This window comes from Mytilus galloprovincialis, chromosome 1, assembly GCF_965363235.1.
Source record: "Mytilus galloprovincialis chromosome 1, xbMytGall1.hap1.1, whole genome shotgun sequence".
NCBI lineage: Eukaryota > Metazoa > Mollusca > Bivalvia > Mytilida > Mytilidae > Mytilus > Mytilus galloprovincialis.
In genome coordinates, this window is record NC_134838.1 from 81917229 (window position 1) to 81940885 (window position 23657).

Sequence of the window (23657 nt, forward strand, 5' to 3'; positions counted from 1 at the left end):
TAATGATAAATATTTTTATTTTCAGGTGCACTATACATGTATAAATAAAAGATAGCATATATACATATATTTGATATATGTCACATTCGGCACTAGTATTTTAAAAGCATAACTATAATTTACATAAATTTAATGTTAGTTTGATACAAATGTACAATCAAGTATAATTTAATAGCCATAATATGGCGGACACAATCCGAACGGGTAGGAGAATTGCTGTAAGGGTGGCGTAAACTTTTTCTCCGCTTTTTCTGAAGTCTCTAAATTCTGCAAACTTGCTGATAACAATGTCGGTTGCATTGACGTTGATAAAGTTTGTGAACTTGGAAGATCTCCTTGTTGACTGATGGTTAGATGCAGGTCATTCCTGATTGGTGGATTTTCTAAAATAGTTCTATGGGAATCCATTCCCATAGGATGTCTTGGCTGGAAAAGCGGATGTTGAATAAGATGAGCAGGTGACCCGTATAACATAGGGTGATAGGGTGGCAGCATTTCATTTAATCCCATCTGTGGCATCGTCGTCTGTGGCATCACCGTCTGTGGCATTGTTGTCTGTGGCTTTTCTTTACCTTGTCGTCGACTTTTAGCCCTCTTGTTCTGGAACCAAATCTAAAAATGTAAAAGGTGAAGTTATATCGGTAACATCTTAAATCATCAAACATATTTCGAAAAACAGTAATTATAGAAACAAATATTCATTTAGGTAGGCCTATGTGTAGAGAAATAACTCTTAAAATCATCAGCACGTTTGTGCCAACAATTTTCATAAAATTTTAAGCTTTTATGTGACATGAATTATTTCCAATTTGTTTCAGGTAAAGTCTTGAAATCATTGACGAAAATTGACATTTATAAACGCAATTATTATTAAGGAGTTATCTCCCTGAACCAAGGTGTACCCCTTAAGTCAAAATGCTCTCGGCTATGGAAAGAAATTTCTTACTGATTTTTTACAGTAATATCTGCGATAATATTTTAGGATGTATTTTGTTTATCTTATGTATTTCTTACTGCCTGATTGACGCATACGTCTCATCTCCTTTAACGGACGTTGAATTAAAATAAAAGAAGAGACTATTATATATTTCATACCTTTAGCCTAGTTTCTGGTATGCCTAAATCTCTGCACAGTAATTCTAGTGCTCCATGATCGGGATATTGATTTCCTAAGAACATCCTCTCTAGTTCCTGTATTTGGCGGTTTGTGTAATTCGTCCTGTTTCTCTTCTGTTTCCCATTGTCTGTGGACCGGCAACTTTTAGAACTTGCCGATAAAATATGGATTGGTATTTTGTCTTTGATAATTAAGTTATCAGAAGAATCAGAAGAATCTAGTTCTCTTTCACTCTCCGGGGACCTCTGGTTGTTGATTTCGGATCCGTTTGACGACCACTGGCTATTGATTTCATATCCATTTGATGATCCCTCACTGTTGATGTCAGTTGCATCTGAAAGAAAAGGAGAAATGAAGCTTTGAAAATTCACAGTTTTTTCAAGCATCAGGACAATCATTCATTATTTTATAAATAAAATTCTTCACTAAAAATTTACACTCTCATTCTAAGTCTTCTTCTGAAGATTATATATACCTCCCTCCAACATCACCAAAAAAAGTAAAACAAATAAAAATGGAAACAAATCCACAATCAAAAATTGAAACTTTACCCCTCACACAATCATACTCCAAATAAACTATTAAAAAAAAGAAGTAGAAATAGATAATCAACCAAAGAAACAACAAAATGGTAGAGGTTAGGAAAAAATGGGTTACAAGAAAAGATTAAAATAAACCAGTCAATGACAAATAACGAAATTCACCGGATAACTATGGAGTTAAAAAGCCCGGATTAACAAAAACCCACCAAGATTTCACTTTAAAATGAGCGTATGTGGTGTTTGTGCTATGTAGCGGGGTAAGCAATCAATTGCATGTGGCATATACAAAACATGTACAGTTGCCACTACCAGACAGAATCCCAACCATAAATTGTCTTAATTGTGACAAATAGGAATTTGAAAGAAAAAAAAACATACCATGAGAACTGACACCAAAGAACAATTTACCCGTACCATGCTTTTAATGTAGACTTACCATATTCATACGATCTATGCGAGTCTTGGTCCGATACTGTTCCTTGTACAATATACATCTGAGGAGGGGACACATGAATCGGTGATGGTAACTTCTTATTAGTCTGTAACATCGGGTGTACGGAGTTTTGGTTCATCAGAAGACCTGCGCTCTGTCGTGCAGGATGTGATGGCATATAGTAAGGATATGTATCGTGTATTGGAACGGAGCTTCCATAGAACGTGTCTTTGGGTATATCGATACTTATCTGTTGTACCAGTCTATTGTTTACTGATGACAAAACTATTGGTCCCTCCTTCTCGGCAAGATCAACGTTACACATATCTTGCATGTCGACCTATTAAAAAAATGTCATAGAATTAAACAAACGTAACATTACCAGTAACAAAAAGCAAGATAGTAAAAAGTAAATGTATATATATAGGAAGATGTGGTATGAGTGCCAATGATACAACTCTCCATCCAAGTAACATATTAGTAATCAAGTGAATTATAACTATTTTTTCTATATGTATATATCTTTATTACCAAAGTCTATATAAACTATTATAGGTATCCATTCTATACTATTAAACGAGAAGACCTCATTTTGTGTGTCGCTTCTCTTCTTTCCACAATAAATTATTCATCATGCCTCTGTGTCCTATAGGTACCATGCATAGTCGCATTTGTCATCCATTCTTATGATTATTCAGTTTCGGTTATTTTGGGAGAAAAACGAAAAAAAAAAACGTCCGGATATTGTTCCGTCATTGGACGTAATTTTAAGTCAGAATAGACGTCCGATTTGCTTTTTTCTGTATACTTTGATACATGAATAAAGTGTATTTGCTATCTGCTATCATTTTCAAGTTCACTATCCACGATGGTCACAGAATTTATTAAAAAGAGAGTGTCTATGTAATAAATCAATGACCGCAGTGGATCGATATTAATAAACTGAGAATTGATAGTAAAAAGCAAATACACTTTATTTATAGTAATGAATGTTCATAATATACAGAGAAACGCTTTACATTATTGAAATTAATAGAAAAAAATGTGAATTTTCGCTGAAAAAAGGAAGACCGGGCTAGAAAAACAATTGTCCTGTCCCAAAGAACCCAAGACTTTTGATACCTTTTCTGAAATCTCCAGTCATAAAATCTTTTACAAAAATTCATCGGGTCACAAAGCCAGTATATTAAATACAGAGGGTCTATATGTGTCAATGACCACCGTGGATTGATTATTAAACTGAGAATTAACAGTAAAAAGCAAACACACTCCCTTTCTAGTAATGAATGTTCATAATATTCTAAATGTATGTTCATATTGAAATTAATAGAAAACAAAAAATTGGAAAATTTGGAAAAAAGGGAGGAGGGTAGAAGAACAATTGTCCTGTCCCCAAGTACTTATGACTTTTGATACCTTTCATTATTGTTTTTTTTTTACAAATCTTTCAACACTTAACATACATACAACCACGGTCTGAATACCCGCGATTTCGCGGGTGTCTTTTAGTATATATAATCTAAACGTCTTTCATACAATAAAACGCAAGAAGGAGCAAAATATCTTATCTCTATGCGGTTTTATTGAAACTTTACTTCATTAACACTACAATAATCATATATGTTTTGAAAGGGATCAACAGCCACTGCTCTCCTAGTGGCAATTAGCTCCATAGTCTCGCTTTATTGAAGGTTTACGTTTTATTCTTCCAAAAAAGTATTCGACATAAATTATATAAGGAAAAGCAAAAATGTGAATATGCGAAAAGTAACACGCGTTTTACCTCAGCTTGCATTTCAAAATCTCTCTTCTAGTTTACAACAATTTACAAATCCTAACACATTTCGACCAAACTACAAATTCGGAGATTTAATATTAAAACTTACCTTTTCCTGCATTTGAAACAAATCTGTCCTTTGTTAATTAATGTTGGTTTGCATAAACTGCAGGATTTGAGCATTTATGCAGCTCCTTTGAATTTACAGGTTAATATAACTAGATTTAGTTCTGATGTATGGCTTTGAGTTAATCAATATACTAGTTGAGATGAACACTTCTGCTCAATTCGATTAATTATATCCCACTGATTACTGTTCAACAGAGAATCCACACGTCTAATCAAGGATTCCTTACACATAATCTCTAAATAAATTGTTGTTGATTGATTAATTATTAAAATGAAAATAGATCTTATAAAAAAAATAAAAGATTGATATATTTTCTATCTGGATTTTTCAGTTTATATAGCATGTGGATCTAAAAAAAAATATAATTAAAAAAAAAAGATATGATTCACAAATACATTTGCTTTAATTCTGGTGAGAAAAAATGACAGTGATTGTAAAAAAAAAACCAATTATAATACGTATGTAATTCTAGCATTGTACATTGTAGGTATTCCAATGTAAATGTATTTAACTTTTTGTATCGATGAGTACAGAGCCCTTTTCGTTTCAAACCGATAAAGAGTTGCGTTTTTTTTAATTCAAACACTGTAACTACAAAGCCCAGAGATACAAAGTACAGCCCTGGAGTTTAGCGGTGTATATAAAATAAAGTCCAGCTCTGGAGATTATAAGTTTAGTGCTGGAGATGCACGGTCAAGCGCTAAAGATGCAAAGTATAACGCATGTTTTTTTTTTATTTGGTCTGTCATGAAACTGAAATGGCGATTAGTTTTTACATCGAGATGACCTTGAGGTCATTCCGATGTATTGCTATCGCCTAAATTTCCATTATGCAAATTAGTTTTGGGTTTTCAACCGATTTATAAAATTATAGATCCGCGGACATTATCTAGTGCAAATTAACATTCCTTATCGCTTGTTCTAATTCATTTTTTCAATGGATACTCCTATAAATATATTTTTTTTAAATACAAATTAATAATATGAAAATGTTTTGTCGTTAGATATATGTACAAAAGTAAACAAATCACTGACAATATCTATGCACACATACCGAAAATTGTGTTTAAGCTTGCGGAAGAATATCTCAAGAAAGTTTTGCGACACTCCTGGCAAGAACAGGTAATTCTGTAATTGTTTTTGCGGGAAAATATGAATGGCTTCTCATATCCAATCTTTTAGAAAAATCGTTTATTACAGAAGTGTATCCACCATGCACTTGCACTGCACTATTATTAGAATAGTAGAATAGAATGATATACAAATGGATGAAAATTATTTATACATGTAACTGTTATATTGATATAATATATAACAACAAACTAGTATATACTCTGGGACTATTATTATATTAGTATTATAGTCCCAGGTATACTAATTTGTTTCACTTCAATATAATAGTTATTACGTTGCGGTTGAATTTCCTGTCATTTATTCATAATCCACGCACGGAGTTGTCTCAGAAAAAATATATCTCTGTACATTAACCTCAGTTTCAGGTATAGAGATGTGATCTGTTTCTGTGACATGTGCTTTTGACCATCCACAAGAACTTGCGGTCATCCTATGTTCAGTACTTCAGTACTTTTATTTAGTTTGAATTGTTTCATGTTTTGTTATGAGCCCTTGTGGCTGCCTGCATGCATTGTTTAGGGCTGTACGAATGTCGATGACAAATGGTTGCTTATATCCACGTCATTTAGGCGCTTGTCGAATTTGATTTTTCTATCCAAGCGTGTGATAAAATCTGGATTTTATTGTACATGGTATATTTTTTGTTTATTTTTGTGTAAATGTTGTAAACTTTATCTTTTTGTCTCTATTGGGAAGTACTGTTTGGTATGTTATAAAATTTATAGATTGGTTCAATCACGTCACATTTTTTTTAATAGCTAAGGGTTGAGTTGTCAGTAGACACAGAATCAATCTTATGTTACCAATTGTTCTGTATTATATTTGTTACTGTATTTTTTTTTTACTCTAGATCGTTCAACTAAAATAGTTTTTGGTCAGAAATGTAAAACAAAAATGTCAAATTAAGAAAGGCAATACCGTATTAGTTCTGTAAAGGTTTATCAATTTCGTAAAAATGATAAAGACTTATAAATACGTCAGTTTTTCTTCAGGAATCTAGCATTTGTTCGGTTTCTGAATGATTGGACCATTTAACAAAGTAAGAGTGAGTTTTATGGTCATATTACAGGTTTGAACAAAAATGACAAGCACCTGTAGATGGCAGACATGCAAAAACGTACGATTTCGTCTTCGGCGGGAATGGGGAAAACATAGAGATCCTTCGTTCAGGTAAGGAATCGGATTCAAAACTGAATGTGATTGGTTTCGCGCAAAAGCGTGGGGCAGTTGCGGGCACCACTGAAACTTGATTATTAACATTTAAAAACGTTCGCAATATGATAAAATTAAAATCATGTACAACTGGTGTTGCCTACTTCCTTTCAAACCATGCGGTTAGGGCATGCCTTAAAATCCTCACTTATGTTGGCCGACGAAACTGTTGTTTGTAGGTTGTTCCAATCTCCGATGATCATTGGGAAGAATAATTTGCGGTAGGAATCTGTACATGATCTTTCTAGGTAGGATCTGTTTTTACCTCTGGTCCGGTAATTATTTGGGGTTACATATTGGTGACGGTCTATGTCTATAAAATCATGCTGGATCTTGAATAGCATGTTCAGTCTGTTTGTTTTCCTCTGTTCTTCGAGGCTTTTCCGTTTTAAAGTTTTTATCATATTTGTGATACAGCCAGGTGTTCGGTCTGTTTAATTGTTATTCACAAATCGTGCTGCTCTATTCTGTATCTGTTCTATTGCCTTGGTATTATTTTTGGTTGTTGGGTCCCATACTGTGCATGCATATTCTACTGCAGGTCTTAGATATAAACAGATGTGGTATGAGTGCCAATGAGACAACTCTCCATCCAAGTCATAATTTGTAAAAGTAAACCATTATGGGTCAAAGTACGGTCTTCAACACTGAGCCTTGGCCGGCACCGAACTGCAAGCTATAAAGTGCCCCAAAACTGACTAGTGTAAAACCATTCAAACGGGAAAACCAACGGTATAATCTATATAAAACTTATGAACCACACCAACAAACGACAACTACTGAACATCAGATTTCTTACTAAGGACAGGTGCAAACAAATGCAGCGGGTTTAAACGTTTTAATAGGTACCCGGATACATATTCAGCTGCCTATAAGTTATGTGCAGCCTTTGAGATTTCTGAGTATAAATCCTAAAGTTCTATTAAATTTGCCGACTTTATTATCTGTGAGATGACTCGGTTTTTTTTTTTAAAGTTTTGTTATTACTGACTATAAGGTATAAGTTTTGTTCACTTTTGAAAGTCTATGATTGTGTAAATGCAGTCATTTGGTCACCTAAGTCTTTTTCAGTACCATAATCTAAAGGTTAATTTCTCGATAAAATAATTAAAAAAAGTTTAAACCGTCAAAACTTGGAAAGATTAATAAGAAAGGGTATGATACCATTGGTTTAAAAATAAAAAAAAAATGGGGAAAAGATAGATATTTAAAATGATGTATTCGTTTTAATTTTCGTTGCGTCAAAAGAAAATCCGATACAAGGTGACAATTTTTAAACTTGATTGTTAAACTGTAAACTTTTAGTTATTTATTGGAAAGTAGAATACTTCTGCTACATAATTATGGACTGTTTTTGACAATACAATGTACATCTGACTATCGGGTACTAGCATCATTATATCCTGCTAAATTACTGAAATCTTCACAATTTCAGCTTTTTAGTTAAATTTTTAGACGGTTTCCGTCTTAAATGAAAGTGGCCGCATTCGTGTTCATTCTTAATGTGTTGAGGATGAACACGGATCCAGCCACTTTCATTAGTGAAAAAACCCATCTGAAAAGTGACATTTTAGGGGATGTTTGAAAGATTTTTCATATTTAAGCTTGAATTGGAGCGTTTTTAATGACAAAATCAGTTAAAATCTTTCACACAAACTAATTGAATCAACTGGTATAGACACTTAAGTCTTTAAAAAGTGTTCAAAATCTTTCGTTAGATGAACCTGAAATTTGAGGCCACAATCGGCCCCTACCGGAAATACTCCTTTGAATGTTCTTTTAACTTAAGGTGTTTAACTAAGCACCTTATTGATACACCACTTTACGATGTATTCGAATATATCACTACATGAGAGTGTTTTACTTTTATCAATTCAAGATACAAAATTACTATCTAAGCAGGAACACACATTGATAGATATAGTTCCCAGAAGTAAGTAAGTAAAAAGCAAGTTATCCACAAAGTAAGTAAAAAGTAAGTAATTCACTAAGTAAGTAATTTTTATTTAGATAAAGTCCAGACATTGGACTATCATCAAAAGACAATTACATATGAACATATACATCGAAGGACACATTTGCTGGGTAATGTCAACAAAATAAGTATTAAGCATACACGTTAGAAGATAGATCTTTTTTTTTTCTCATTACTATACTATATATAAAAATATTAATTTTCGCGAACCATTTAGGTCACGGAAATTCCAAAATATGGCATCAGTAAGGAGAGTTGTACAAACAATGTAAATACACAGAACCCCATCTAAACTTGCTTTAGCTAATAGTATTCATCTTTTTCTATTTTATATGTACTAACAACATTCCATTTTTCTATAATTTCGATTGAAAAATTCCAAAATCTGAGTTAAAATAGGTCGAACGCCCCAAATAAACATTTTCTGATTGGTTGAAGTACTTTGGCGTCGATGATAAGGATAGCAAGCCTCGATATAAAGCACACGCTTCACAGGAATAAGGAGAGTTTTACAAATAATGTGAATACACAGATCCTCCATCCTATTTATGTTTTGCTGAAAATGTTGCAGTGTTCATCATTTCTGTTTTGATTCTGCTAACAAAATTCCATTTTTCTATAATTCCGATTTAAAGATGTGGAAACCCGTAATAAAAATAGATGGCCTCAATGATTTAAAAGCAACGCAAAAAAATCCGTTAGTTTACTTGGAAAAATGTTTAATTTTTATTGCGGGCATTTAAAGCCATAACAATATTTCTTCACGAAGTACTGTAAACGTCATCTTTCGAACATTTTTGATGATCTGATGACAGATTGTGAAATTATATGGTTCTTTTCTTTGTTCCATCGTCGTTTGGTTGTTGTCTCGTTGACAAGTATCCCATTTTATCATTCTGGTATCGTATCATTCGATTCAAAGGAGTAGGTTCAGTAAGACCCCTTTTTGGCCCCAAAATATAGCAGTTTTACAAAATTGTTAAAATGTAAACCTTTAGATATTTATTGGACAGTAGAATGCTTCTGCTACATAAATATGGGCTGTTTTTGACAATACAATGCACATATATCCGGTACTAGCACCATTAAGTCATGCTAAATTACTGAAATCCTCATAATTCTAGCATTTTAGTTAAATTTTAGACGGGTTTCGTGTAAAATGAAAGTGGCCGCATTCGTGTTCATTCTTAATATTGAAATTTAAGTTGTATTTTATGATAATACATAACATATATAAAGGTTGAGGATGAACACGGATGCGGCCACTTTCATTTTTACCAAAAACCATCTGAAAAGTGACATTTTTCGGCATATTAGGTAGATTTTTCATATTTGAGCTTGAATCGGATCGTGTTTAATGACTAAATCTGTTAAAATCTTTCACATAAACAAATTAATTCAAATAAAATAGACACTTAAGTGTTTAAAAAGTGGTCAAAATCTTTCGTCCGATGAACCTGAAATTTGAGGCCAAAATCGGTCCTTACCGGACCTACTCCTTTAATCAAATCATGGAAAAGCAGTAGTGATTTAAAAGTGTCAGCAAAGTCAGTTCATGTATTTAGACAAGAGTGCATACACTGAAATGTTTCGCCTTCTTTACCAACCATTGATATTATGTTTATAGTCTTAAATATAAAGCTTTACTACAACTATCACATAAACTACTTAACATATAGTTGACCTATTGCTAAGTTTCTAAGAAACAGATTTTACCAAGAAAACTAAACATTGACCAATGAACAATGAAAATTGGGTGAAGGTCAGATGAACCGTGACAGACAGACTTGTACAGCTTGCAATCCTTCTATATAGCAAATATAGTTGACCTATTGCATAAAGTTTAAGCAAAACACGAAAACTTAACACTGAACAATTAACCGTGAAAATGAGTTCAAGATCAAATACAACCTGCAAGACTGGTATGAACTTGACCACCAAAACTTAACATTGTTCACTGATCCATAAAATGAGGTCGAGGTCAAGTGAAAACTGTCTGACATGCATGAGGACCTTGCAAGGAACGCGCATACCAAATATAGTTATCCTATTACTCATAAAACCATTACAAATATCATAACTTTTTTTCAAGTAGTCACTGAACCATGAAAATGAGGTCAAGGACAATGATCGTGTGACCAACGGAAACTTCGTAACATAAGACATCTATTATTATCTATATACAAAGTATGAAGCATCCAGGTCTTACACCTTTTAAAATATAAAGCTTTTAAGAAGTTAGTCAACGCCGCCGCCGGATCACTATTCCTATGTCGAGCTGTCTGAGACAAAAGTCACAGGCCCGGCAAAACCTATTAGTATATTTAGGTTAACAAACACAACTTTCAAAACAGTTGAAAAAGGAATGCTTATGCTGTTAACAAATCAGTTTTTTGCATAAAAGATACCTATTGATTTTTCAATTCAAAATATTCTCATCTTTCACTTTTCGGTGATTTGGAAAAATGAAAAAAGAAATATGTCTGACATCTTTCTAAAGTTAATTATTACCAAATAGTGAGTACAACAACCAATACCAGTAATTATAACGAATACATAACAACTAAGTTATGTAAAAAAAGGAGATTTGGTATTATTGCCAATGAGACAAATATCCACCAAAGTTAACGGTAGACAGCTACCTAACAGACAAAAAAACAATAGCAGTAAAATATAACGGCATACACTACAAGCACTGGAGCACATCCTACTGCATCCAAACAAAATGAAGCAATAAACCCTGCAATCAGTATAAAAAAGGGGATGTGCTATTATATCAAATGGAACAACTTATGCCGCTTTTTCCGACGAAGATCACGTTTTACATTGAAAACTAAAAAGGGAAAAAGCGAAAAATATCTTTATCTGAACGGTTCATTCTCATTTATCCAACTTTTTAAAATTATAGGTAGTACAGGTAAAAACATAAGTTGGATAGATGATATCAAAGGTAATCAAGAACAAAGGGTTTTTCAATTAGAGTTTGGGTTGAATTACAGGTGAAAAATAAGACTGAAAATTATACCCGGATTAAATTTTTCTGTAGTATTATTTAAACATAGCAAGTTAAAATAAGCAACTGACATTTTATAATAGTTAATTTAATGTAAATCATTTTAATGTATTTTTAAGTTTTTATACCTTAATAATGTTAATTGGATAGAAAAATTTCAGTTGCACTTTTATTCATCAAGAGATTTGTCAATCAGATTGAGATTTTTTTTGTGTTATAGATCCTCTTCGTTTGTTTTTTTCTGTTCTTCTGACCAAATGATCCAAATAGTGGTATACTGCATCAGTGTAGGTATACACGTTGATCTATCCTTGTTGTAGTCTATCCTTAAGTTGTGTTAGTCTGTTGTCTACGTAGGTTTAGGGCGTTTCCAGATATTTGCAAAAGAGGGGGAGAATGAACAAATTTTGGACCTTATTTTTGCCAAAAACATAAAATAAATATGTTTTGCACTAAAGTAACGGTTCCTGACTTGAAGCATGTATATTTTAAAGTTAAAGTGTCAGGGTTTAAAATTTTTTTTATGCCGAACTCTCCATTTTAAAATTGTCTATGGTGGACTTATCAGCAGAAGGCCAATAAAGAAAAAAATCCAAATCATACGATATAAGGCGTTCCTAAACATTTCAACAGTCCTAGGCCAAGATTTACTGATCGAAAGGCGTATTTACAGTTGCCCTGGTAGAGGGTCCATGGGGAAGCTCAGAAGCTCAGAAGCTCCTGGGTTTCAACAATTTAGCATCAAATTATGAAGAAGCCAAACTAATAAATATCTCTCTATTTTAGATTAGATTCTGGTTTCTTTGAATAACACATGATATAAGAAAAACAAACACTGAAGTATAAAGTTCGTTCGTTTTAAATATTGTAGGCTTTAATGTGGAATACATGATTGAATATGGAAAATTGACTTTTTTGTAAAACAGTGCTAAATTAAAGCAATCAAGTCACTGCCTAGTTCTGATAGTTGGTATATGGTACATTCATAAATATGGTGCTTGAACTTGGTGGCAAAATGTAGGTCTGATAATGTGACTTAGTTAATAACTAATGGATATTAAAACAATATAATACTTCCAAAGGCTATCTAGATTGGGTAGTAAAAATGCTATACCAAATATGCATGTATGATACTAAACCCCTAACGGGAAGGATTGTGCCTGATGTTCATATGATGAAATCATAATCTTTCAGTCAGTTTAATTGAAGTCTGGAGCTGGCATGTCAGTTAACTGCTAGTAGTCTGTTGTTATTTATGTATTATTGTCATTTTGTTTATTTTCTTTGGTTACATCTTCTGACATCAGACTCGGACTTCTCTTGAACTGAATTTTAATGTGCGTATTGTTATGCGTTTACTTTTCTACATTGGTTAGAGGTATAGGGGGAGGGTTGAGATCTCACAAACATGTTTAACCCCGCCGCATTTTTGCGCCTGTCCCAAGTCAGGAGCCTCTGGCCTTTGTTAGTCTTGTATTATTTTAATTTTAGTTTCTTGTGTACAATTTGGAAATTAGTATGGCGTTCATTATCACTGGACTAGTATATATTTGTTTAGGGGCCAGCTGAAGGACGCCACCGGGTGCGGGAATTTCTCGCTACATTGAAGACCTGTTGGTGACCCTCTGCTGTTGTTTTTTATTTGGTCGGGTTGTTGTCTCTTTGACACATTCCCCATTTCCATTCTCAATTTTATATGTTACTAGTTTAAATGCAACTTAACGCAAAACCTCAAATGAACAAATATTACTGATTTGTGGGTTTCTTCTGTATAAATGATGAAACATTTATTTATTATTTAAAATATACTAAATTATTTTATTTAAAAATAAAATGTAACAACTTTATTTTATATATATTTTTTTATAAATAATATAAAAACATACAGGAACAAATTTACTGTCAAATTTTAGAAAGACACCTTATTATTACTAAACAAACAACCCAATAATTAACAAAAATAAAAAGTTGGCTAAATGAGAATACCTTATTTTAAAAAGTTGGATAAATGAGAAGACACCATCTGAACCCACTTCAACATGATGTGAAAAATAACGTAAATTAAAAAAAATAATAATACTGAATGGATAGTCGTCAAGTGGTTCTAAATGTTCTGTTTTATACTCATCACAACAATCTGTTTAGTAGGTTCATAGTACAACACACTAAAAAGAAACAATTCATCCACTTCATTTGGGGAGATTACGTCACTAATGCTAATTTAACTTGTGTCCACAACCTTTTATTACTTTCAAGTACACACTAAATGCTGTTGCATATTATCGAGTCCATGCACTGTTAATTGTTTATTATAGACGTTAATGAAAAGGGAGGCGAAAGATACCAAAATGACATTCAAACTCATAATCTTAAATAAACTGACAACTATATGATTAAAAAAGATAATAACCAGAGAAACAACACAACAGTACACAAAACACAACACGGAAAACTAGATTCAGCAACACAAACCCCACCAAAAACTGGGGGTGATTAGTATGGTGTAAATCAAATATGAGAATTTGCGTCAAATCTTTAAACATGAATTGTACAGCTTATGCCCTAAATCTATTGGTGGATAGTTCTCACTGGCAATATGACCACATCTCCTTATATTTTTTTTATACAGCTGATGAAAAATTACAACAATGGTATGGTGAATATGTGCAGGGATGCTAAGTCATTTTCAAATGTAGTTTTGTTTTTCTCTCAAATGTGCAGTTACTGTTTATAAACCATTATTATATCTTGAGATGAAGTATATAAAGCAAAACAAATATTTGCATATTATTTTTTATTTCTTCATTGTATATTTCTGTACAGATTCAGAATTTACATTATATTACATATACCTTTTATATATATATATACAAAATACACATTTTGTTTACATTCAAATCTTGCACGTCATCATGCGTACAATGCGCATTTGCAAACATTTAGTCACTGTTGTAAATTCATGTCTTAGTAAAATAAACATTCATATATTTTTTCTTTATTTTGTAATGATTAAAATAAAATACATGTATATATATTGAATATAAATATATATAATTGTAATTCAGATCATTCAATATTTGTATAAAAAAAGCTTTTTGCACCAATAAAGCCTAGAATTTTAATGTACAATGTACATATTTACAGGAGTTAAGTATATACAGTATGATGTATGTACAATTGCAAAAATAAGTCAACAAAGATAAATAGATAAAATCATCAACAATAATAAGGCGGACACATTCCGTATGGATACGAGAAAGGCATATACGGAGAAAAGTGTGGTGGAAGTCTATGCTGGTAAGGCGGTGTCATTTGCATATGAGGTGACTGTTGTTTCTGATTGTCAGACGTGCTGGCAGGCGACGTTGTCGACGACGTCGTTGATGCTGGAGAACTATTACTGACAGGTGTCGATGGCACTGTTTGTCCTGGTGTTCCGAAATGATGACTTGGAACTGAATGTGGTCCAGGCGTTCCAACAGCCTGGTTTGGATAGAAAAATGGTCCCGGTACCATTTGTGCTGGTGATCCATGAAGCATGGGGTGATGATGTGGAACCATACCATATGATGCATGCATAGGTGACATCATTGGTGACATCGGCGTCATGTAAGCTGGGTGTGGATTCTCTGCTGCACGTCTCCTCCATCTTGCACGCTTATTTTGAAACCAAACCTGAAAAAATATTCAAGTATATTAAGTAAATTTCGCAAATACTGTTTAATCTATATCGTAATGATAAATAAACAATTCTTACAATAGTTTAATTAGTCAATGCGATTTATCGGTCTTTGTTTTCATTTTACTGGTACATGTTTTTCTAAACAGGTGCGTAAGAAAATTAACAACACCATAGGTCTTTCTTTAACTGATAGTTTTTCAGCGCACCATTAAGCTTTCTGCACTGGTTTTTTAATAAAGCATCAAAGTTCTCAAACATATGTGAAATTTTTTTTTTCATCGAATGTTTTACAAAACAATTTCCTATATAACCCGGAATCTAACTTCCTGAATGTGCAAGAAATATGTGTCACTGGACATAAAGCAAACCATATGAATCAAAAACCTAATCACTTTACAGATCTTTTTTTTTTTAATTATTATGTACAAGAAAAAAAAAACACCATATATTAAACTAAAAGTTACTATTTTATAAATCACAATTGCACATACCTTAATTTTAGCCTCTGGAATATTGAGATCACTGGCTAACTTCTCCATCGTCTCTGGTTCAGGGTAGGGATTCTCGTGGAATATTTTCTCTAATGCCTGAACCTGACTTGGTGAATAATTCGTTCTGACCTTCTTCTTGACACTACTATCTGACGATAGTGGACTATGTGTCGAGATGGAGGCTGGAGATGAATTGTTACTGCTTCCGGTTGACGGCGATTCAAGTACTGATGTATTATTAGTAGACATGGATGAATCTATTTCTCTATTGTTGTCTGGTGATTTTCTATCATTTACCACGTCAATTTCATCTGAAAGCATTTGAAAGATAGTATAAAAATACAATATGATAAAGACGAACCAATCTTCTACACATTAACTGATTGATTGACCAGTGGTTGCTTAACATCCAGTGGCAAATATTTCATGCAAATTCAGGACGAGACACATTATATGTAATTAAGTTTGCTAGTTTCTTAATGTGTTTCCACTGTATGCTTTTAGCTCTCTAAATTATGACTAGTTTTTTTTTCATTTGCCATTCAGTAACCGTGATTTCTTGGACGTATTGTAAGCATAGACGGGTCTTCTGGTAAAAAAAAGAATCGTCATTGAGAGTAAACTTTCCCCTTAAATTTGATCCTAAATTAAAACAGCGATGGTGATGAAATAATTTTGTTTTTATTAAAACTATCTGAAACAATCTTGCATTGTGTCATACCAGATCTTTTATAGCTTACTATACGGTATGGTTTTTGCACAGTGTTGAAGGCAACCTTGTGACCTTAAGTTGCTTTTTTCCAGGTGATATAGATGTTAAAAGATTATATAGATATTACCTTCTTCACACGATCTATCTGATTCTCCATCTGATGGACTGGCTTTCCTTTTTGGTTGTTTCAGCATATGTCTTGTTGGAGGTGTTTGGTATGCTGTCATGATTGGTACACTGATACGACTAGGTGTAAGAAATGTCATACTGGGTGGAGTTTTTGGTCTGTTCTGTGACGTCATTAAGTATAACATGCTATGATCTGTCTGCTGTCTTGCTGATTCCTGAGTATGTTCACCGTTATAAGATTGAATATATCTTTGAACGGGTGGAAGAAAAGCAGTCATTTTCTCTCTCGAAGTTTCTGTGGGTGTTGGTACCTTCAAACTTATTTGTGGAATAGGTCTGTTGTCAACTTGCTCAGTTGGTGGCATTGTGACTTGCTCGCCTTGGCTATTATTGTCATTACAGGGATACTGTAAAATCTGAAATAGTAAAGACAGGGTTAAAATTTTGTGGTATATATAACAATCCTTCTAAGCTTTATTTTTTTGAGAAAAAAAAACGACATTATCTTTATAATGACCAGGGTCGTATATTAATTGGGCGTATTAATTACCCAAACACTCAATAGATGTATTTACCACTGCGTGGAGAGTGTAGTGTTTTGTTAAAATGAATCAGCTTCAAATCTAATTGGGCTTACGCCGTCAACGCTCCCCCCCCTTTCCCCACAAAATGAATCCGATAATGATGCTCTTCTATATATTCTGGATGTTATTCAAATTAAAAAAAATTGAATCCTTCTGAATTATAAATTAAAATTATTTAGCAGAATTAACAAATACATATAGCCATAAATGTTAGGTAAATTGGAAGACTATATATATATAGACTAAACAGAATTGTTAACTAGGGTTGATACATGTGCTAATAGGATTTTCGCATAGTTAAGTAGCTCAGCAATTTGGCACTGTTCTAATAATACATATATTGTTTTATTGAAACTCACAATTCTAACACAAAAAGGACTAATTTGAAATTGGGGGGGGGGGGGGTATACCTCCCTCTGTTTCAATAAAAACTGTTTCTAGCCAATAAATAAAGATAAACATTTGCTATTGTTTAGCGTTATGCTATTATATATGCTGAACATGTTGACTCGCAGTCAACCAAATGAGTAATGATAACCCTAAATGTATATGATAGTTTAATTTAATTTAAATTTCAGTGCAAAATAATTTTAATTTTCAATATTCCAACTTTTGTTTAGTAACTTTTCAGAAACTGAAAGAACAGTGGATTGACTCAAATGAAAACGTCCATCTTTCGAGTGACCAATTTCACAAAAAAATACAGGGTCAATTTTACAAATGTAAAAAATGGTTTCAAAATATCAATATTTAAATATTTACAATATTAGCGATTTGCATCAAAATCTATTTTTTTTTTTTTAATTTTCATTAAACGATTAAATAAGCAAATTTAAACGAAATAAGTAATGACGCTTTAAAGTCATAATGGCACAAACCTTTTCCTGCATCTTGATTGTCTATTTCTTTCTCTGCTTGTAATTTCTGTTTCAAATTCGAATAATAATTGTTCAATAGAGGCACAATCAAGTTTATATACTAAAACTGTGTGACCTTTTGACATTGACGAGTAAATAAGAGAAAGTTTGAGTTGAACATTTCGTAGTTGATTACTTTCTCACACTCTCTGATTACTGTTCAAGCTAAATCATCAACCGTATTGTCCGTTTACAAACTCTATTGTTTGAGAAAACTAGCAACTCACACGTTTCTGGATTGGTGACTTGATTGGTCCATAATAGATTAATTAATATGTTAATCAAATTAGATAAAACAAATCAGGAAATAATTGTTCGTAAATAAAACTTTATTGGTTAACATTAAAACTTGTATTTATTGTCTTTTGCTGATTGTTTTCACTCGACATTTATTTACTTAGTTGAATAATACAAAAAATTGTACGGGCTCAAAATAATTTTCCAAAGTTTGACACAAATTGAACCAAAATGCAGTCTATTTTTGCATTCAGAATTATAATTAGAGAATTAAATTATCCTTGAAGTAGTTTCAAAGTTAGAATGTTAAAATTAATAGCTGAATCAAAATTCAATATGAAAAAAAGAATATATGGATTCAGATTGAATAGTTTATTAAAGTCTCACCATATATAGCGACCCTCCAAAAAAATCGCTCATAAAATTAATTTACATAAAAACATATACTAAACTGAAAACAATAAGTTTAGCAACAAATATCTTAGTTTATAAACTTTAAAATAAAAAATTACAAAGATGAGGATCTAAACTTGTATTTCTTTTGTAGATTACGAATTTCATCTTACGGATTTTCTTTTTAAAAATGATTTATTCATTGTTAGTGTAGATGTTTATTCAATTCTTTCAAAATATTTGTTGTTTCACCTTTTTACTCAGTATATATATGCTAGTTGAATTGCCTTCTAAAAAGCAATTGTAGAACTTAATCTTTTCCAAGTAAAAATTATTACAGTAACTATTGCTAGCCTATAAGATAAAAAAAAATTATTTTGATTCGGCATAAGTACAAATAAGCAACATAAGCTCTAAGGAGTTTTTGACCGAGTATAAAAACATATAAATAACATAAAACAGTGCATTTTGACATATAAAACAACCTGTAATACAAAATTGAAATCTCACATACATCGCATGCAATAAAAACAAGCAACACATTTTCAGTTGAAGTAAAAACATGCTAGACCAGAGCAACCAAAAGCCACATAAATAATAAACAGCTCAAGAATTATCTGCAAGCAGAACAACGACATTCCAAACCGTTCCAGAACTGAACAAGACTTTTAAAATGTGAAAAACTGTTTTAAGTCCTGAAATGGTTTGGAAGGCTGTTACATAAAGTAGCAGCAGCAAATTTGAACGATTTTTTTTACCGTAACGGGTTGATTTTACCTGTGGAATTCAATACCTGAAAGAATATTTAGATTTTTTGACATTCACCAAATTTTGTAAGCACGCAGGAGCTATATTGTTTATAATTTTAAAAGTTTCTAGAGCCATTGTTCTTATCCGTCTGATCTGCAAGGAGAGAATCTTACCTTTCAGTAAGAGGTCCTCGTAGGAGCTGGTAAAATCCTCATATACAAAACGGAGTGCTCTTTCCTGCACCTTTTCTAGTTTTTTGGAATTTTTCTCAGTGTAAAAATGCCATGCCAAAGGGCAAAAATTAAAATTACTAAGAATAAAAGTATGAAATATAGTAAGTTTACTAAGTCTTTCCAAAACTGAGCCTTAACGTTTTAAAACATTTAATTGCTGTGATGCCTTCCTACAGATTGAGCTGATATGAACATCAAAATGTAGCTGGCAGTCTATTTCAATGCCTAATAATTGTACTGTTTTTTCACATGTAAGGTTCGAATTTTGAATATGTATAGATGGGTTCTTTTCAAAGGTCTTTTTGTCAACAGCCAAAACTTGAAATTTGTCAGGATTTGCTTGCATTTTATTCACCCTGAACCACTCAATAAGATTTTTTGAATCAGATTCCAAAGTCGAAATTAATAAATTGAAATCTGGAGTACAGAAAGACAAACTATTGTCATCTGCATAGTTATATAAACTACCATTTTTAGCAAAAAGAAAAATATCATTTATAACATATGTTAAACAACAATAGTATCGAACCCTGTGGTACGCCTTTATGGTGTCAGCCCAACCACTCAGAACATTGTTGACTTTAATTTGCTGTTTTCGATTAGATAAATATGACTTCAAAAGAGCAACTGCATTGAGTGTTAAACCATATGCTGATAATTTATCTAGCATAATATTGTGAGGCAGGTAGTCAAAGGCCTTAGAAAGATCCATTAATACCGCTGCAATGTACTGATTTTTATCAAGAGCTTCACGCCAGTCTTCTAACACTCTGAGAAGTGTGGTCTGACATCCATGTCCACGTCTAAATGCACACAAAAATGGATTAAATATTTTATCAAAATAATCAGTTAATTGAATTTCATATATGTTTTCAAAGATTTTAGAAAATATGTGTAAGACACTAACTGGTCTATAATTTGTTTTTTTTATAATGGGTCACTCTATTAATGAAGGGGGTCACTTGGGCTTCTTTCAGTTTATCGAGGAAACAGTTATTTTCAATAGACAAATTTACAAGAGTTGTCAGCTGTGGTGCAATATAAGATTTACAATGTTTTACTATTTTTGCTGGAATACCATAATAGGCGCCGACATAGCAAAATGTGAAACAATTAAAACAAAAACAAAAATATAACAAAACAATAACATACATAAACGAAATACGAAAACGACAGAAAGCAACCAACAACAACCGGTAATGAATTACATATACTCATGACTTTTGAGTTACTGACTTCGGTAAATTAATGTGGTTAAAGTTTTTGAGTGATCAAAAACTTATTCAAACCTTTATGAAATATTAAGAAACTTGAAAAAAGATTTTTATGGTTAAATGACTTTTCGTGATCAAATGACAGTATCAAGAGCAATTTTCCGTATTTTTGCTTATTTATACAAATGGAATGTTTTATCTTTATTTTATCTCTTTAAGGGTTAAAGTTATTCACACACCAATATCTTTGTCAAACTTTTATTGAAGTTTATAAATCTTGGACATAAGCTTTTTATGATCAAAATATAGTATTCAGAGCACCATGTTGACAGTTTGTCCCCTTTTTTCCATATTTAACGGATAAATGAACTTTGTCTTATTGCAATAAAACAAGCGGTTTGTTTCGTGTAAGTAAATAGATAATACTGTCAGTTTTTTTTCTTCTTCGCTATTTATATCAGCTTCAAAACTTAAGGAAAATGTGCGACCATTAAACGTGGACATTATCGTATTGTTGGTGGAAAGACTGAGACATGCAGGTCCTTTTTTTTTATTATTATTATAGAAGCGTAACCACGAACGTAAGCGATTTTGGTATTTTTAGATAATCGTGATCTTACCCTTTGAAAGGGTTTTAATATTTAGTAATTTTCCATTTCAGAGTTTCAAATTGCTATCCATATTTTCGATTAAAATGAGCAAATACTGGCGTCCTGAATATGAACCAGCTCGTAGGAATAGAATAAAAGTAAAAAAGATAAAACTGTTCGGCTAAAGACGTCCAACGTCATTCGTCATCAAGTACCTGTCAAAAAAAAGTTAACTACAAAACCAGATAACAAAACCAAAGGACAGGGTATATCAGGGTAGCAACACAATACGTTAACTACAAAACCAGATAACAAAACCAAAGGACAAGGTATATCAGAGTAGCAACACAATACGTTAACTACAAACCCAAAAACACTGGGTATATCAGAGTAGCAACACAATACGTTAACTACAAAACCAGATAACAAAACCAAAGGACAGGGTATATCAGAGTAGCAACACAATACGTTAACTACAAACCCAAAAATACTGGGTATATCAGAGTAGCAACACAATACGTTAACTACAAAACAAAATACTGGGTATATCAGAGTAGCAACACAATACGTTAACTACAAACCCAAAAATACTGGGTATATCAGAGTAGCAACACAATACGTTAACTACAAAACAAAAGACTGGGTATATCAGAGTAGCAACACAATACGTTAACTACAAACCCAAAAATACTGGGTATATCAGAGTAGCAACACAATACGTTAACTACAAACCAAAAGACTGGGTATATCAGAGTAGCAACACAATACGTTAACTACAAAACCAAAAGACTGGGTATATCAGGGTAGCAACACAATACGTTAACTACAAACCAAAAGACTGGGTATATCAGAGTAGCAACACAATACGTTAACTACAAAACAAAAGACTGGGTATATCAGGGTAGCAACACAATACGTTAACTACAAACCAAAAGACTGGGTATATCAGAGTAGCAACACAATACGTTAACTACAAAACCAAAAGACTGGGTATATCAGGGTAGCAACACAATACGTTAACTACAAACCCAAAAAGACTGGGTATATCAGAGTAGCAACACAATACGTTAACTACAAACCCAAAAAGACTGGGTATATCAGAGTAGAAACACAATACGTTAACTACAAACCCAAAAAGACTGGGTATATCAGGGTAGCAACACAATACGTTAACTACAAAACCAAAAGACTGGGTATATCAGAGTAGCAACACAATACGTTAACTACAAACCCGAAAAGACTGGGTATATCAGGGTAGCAACACAATACGTTAACTACAAAACCAAAGGACAAAAACAAAAGACACGGTATATCAGGGTAGCGACACAATACGTTAACTACAAAACCAGAGGACAAAAAAACAAAAGACAGAATATATCAGGGTTGCGCCTGATGTTGGACTAAATAGAAGAATAAAGCTGAAGAGTGAAAAATGAGTTTTAGATGAAAATTCCTTAATTAATGAATAAAGATAATATCTTGTATATTATACGATATGTTATTTGTTTGGGTTTCCCATGCCATATCTGTTAATATAATACGAAGACGACAGGCGAAACTGGTCTTCCATGGAAGACCTCACCATTTGTTTCCAGAAAATTTAAGATTAACATCTCTAATTTAATTGAAGTCTGAAGTCTGGAGCATGTATTTCAATGGTTCATGTCTGCCATATTTGTGTAGATTTTTTTTTTAAATATAAATTAGGCCGTTAGTTTTATCAATTGCATTGTTTCTTATTTTTCATGTCGGGGCCTTTTATAGCAGACTTGTCTTTTTTATTGTTGAAATCCGTACTGTTGCCTATAATTTCTTACATCCACTTCATTTTGAACTTGGATGGTTAATTGTCTCTCTTGCAATCATATCATCTTCTAGTTTTAATATTTTATGATTATATTTTTATCATAACAAAAAATTGAATATAAACTCAAATAAAATTGCCAACTCTAAGTTCTTTGACTACAGTTAATCGGTGTCAGAAACCTATTATGTGAAAAATATTTAATACCAATCGAAATTCGGACCTGTATAAAGCGCGAATATTGTGTCTATTTTTGCCCCAACTGTTCAGGGTTGGACCTCTGCGGTCGTATCCAGCTGTGCTCAGCGAAGCAATTCATTTATTCATGTAGAGGGGCTTTGGTGGGTGTGCTTTAAGGTCAAGGAACAATAAATGGGCTGTGTCACTGAATTTGCTTAAATTTTGCATACAAATTAACGATTTTAAGACAAATTTAGATGGTTTTTCGTTGATTTTATGTCCTTTCTATACAAATATTCAACCATAATGTAAGAAACCAATCTGTAATATTTCAGATAATAAAAATTCATTTTTTTTGGATTTTCAGCTTAGTTCAACGAGCCAAGGTTGCATAGCCCATTTACTGTT

General features: G+C 32.6%; 2 protein-coding genes across 2 annotated transcripts; both read right to left on the reverse strand.

The window, feature by feature from the left end:
* Positions 1-4205, reverse strand: LOC143085632 (uncharacterized). Its single transcript, XM_076262106.1, has 4 exons — positions 3979-4205; positions 2096-2432; positions 1096-1451; positions 1-612 (listed from the first exon to the last, which is right to left on the reverse strand). Exons 1-4 carry the CDS (start codon positions 3988-3990, stop codon positions 169-171), a joined length of 1149 nt encoding a protein of 382 aa, XP_076118221.1. The 5' UTR covers positions 3991-4205; the 3' UTR covers positions 1-168.
* A 9907-nt stretch (positions 4206-14112) lies between these two features.
* LOC143085638 (uncharacterized) lies at positions 14113-17957 on the reverse strand. Its single transcript, XM_076262117.1, has 4 exons — positions 17810-17957; positions 16346-16763; positions 15507-15817; positions 14113-15008 (listed from the first exon to the last, which is right to left on the reverse strand). Exons 1-4 carry the CDS (start codon positions 17819-17821, stop codon positions 14550-14552), a joined length of 1200 nt encoding a protein of 399 aa, XP_076118232.1. The 5' UTR covers positions 17822-17957; the 3' UTR covers positions 14113-14549.
* Between the last annotated feature and the right edge of the window lie 5700 nt (positions 17958-23657).

Coding starts and splice junctions, on each gene's coding strand:
- LOC143085632 (XM_076262106.1), bottom strand. Junction 1,452..2,095: donor GCATAGATCGTATGAATATG/GTAAGTCTACAT, acceptor CTTTTCTTTCAG/ATGCAACTGACATCAACAGT. Junction 613..1,095: donor TACCAGAAACTAGGCTAAAG/GTATGAAATATA, acceptor TTACATTTTTAG/ATTTGGTTCCAGAACAAGAG.
- LOC143085638 (XM_076262117.1), bottom strand. Junction 15,818..16,345: donor AGATAGATCGTGTGAAGAAG/GTAATATCTATA, acceptor AAATGCTTTCAG/ATGAAATTGACGTGGTAAAT. Junction 15,009..15,506: donor TTCCAGAGGCTAAAATTAAG/GTATGTGCAATT, acceptor ATATTTTTTCAG/GTTTGGTTTCAAAATAAGCG.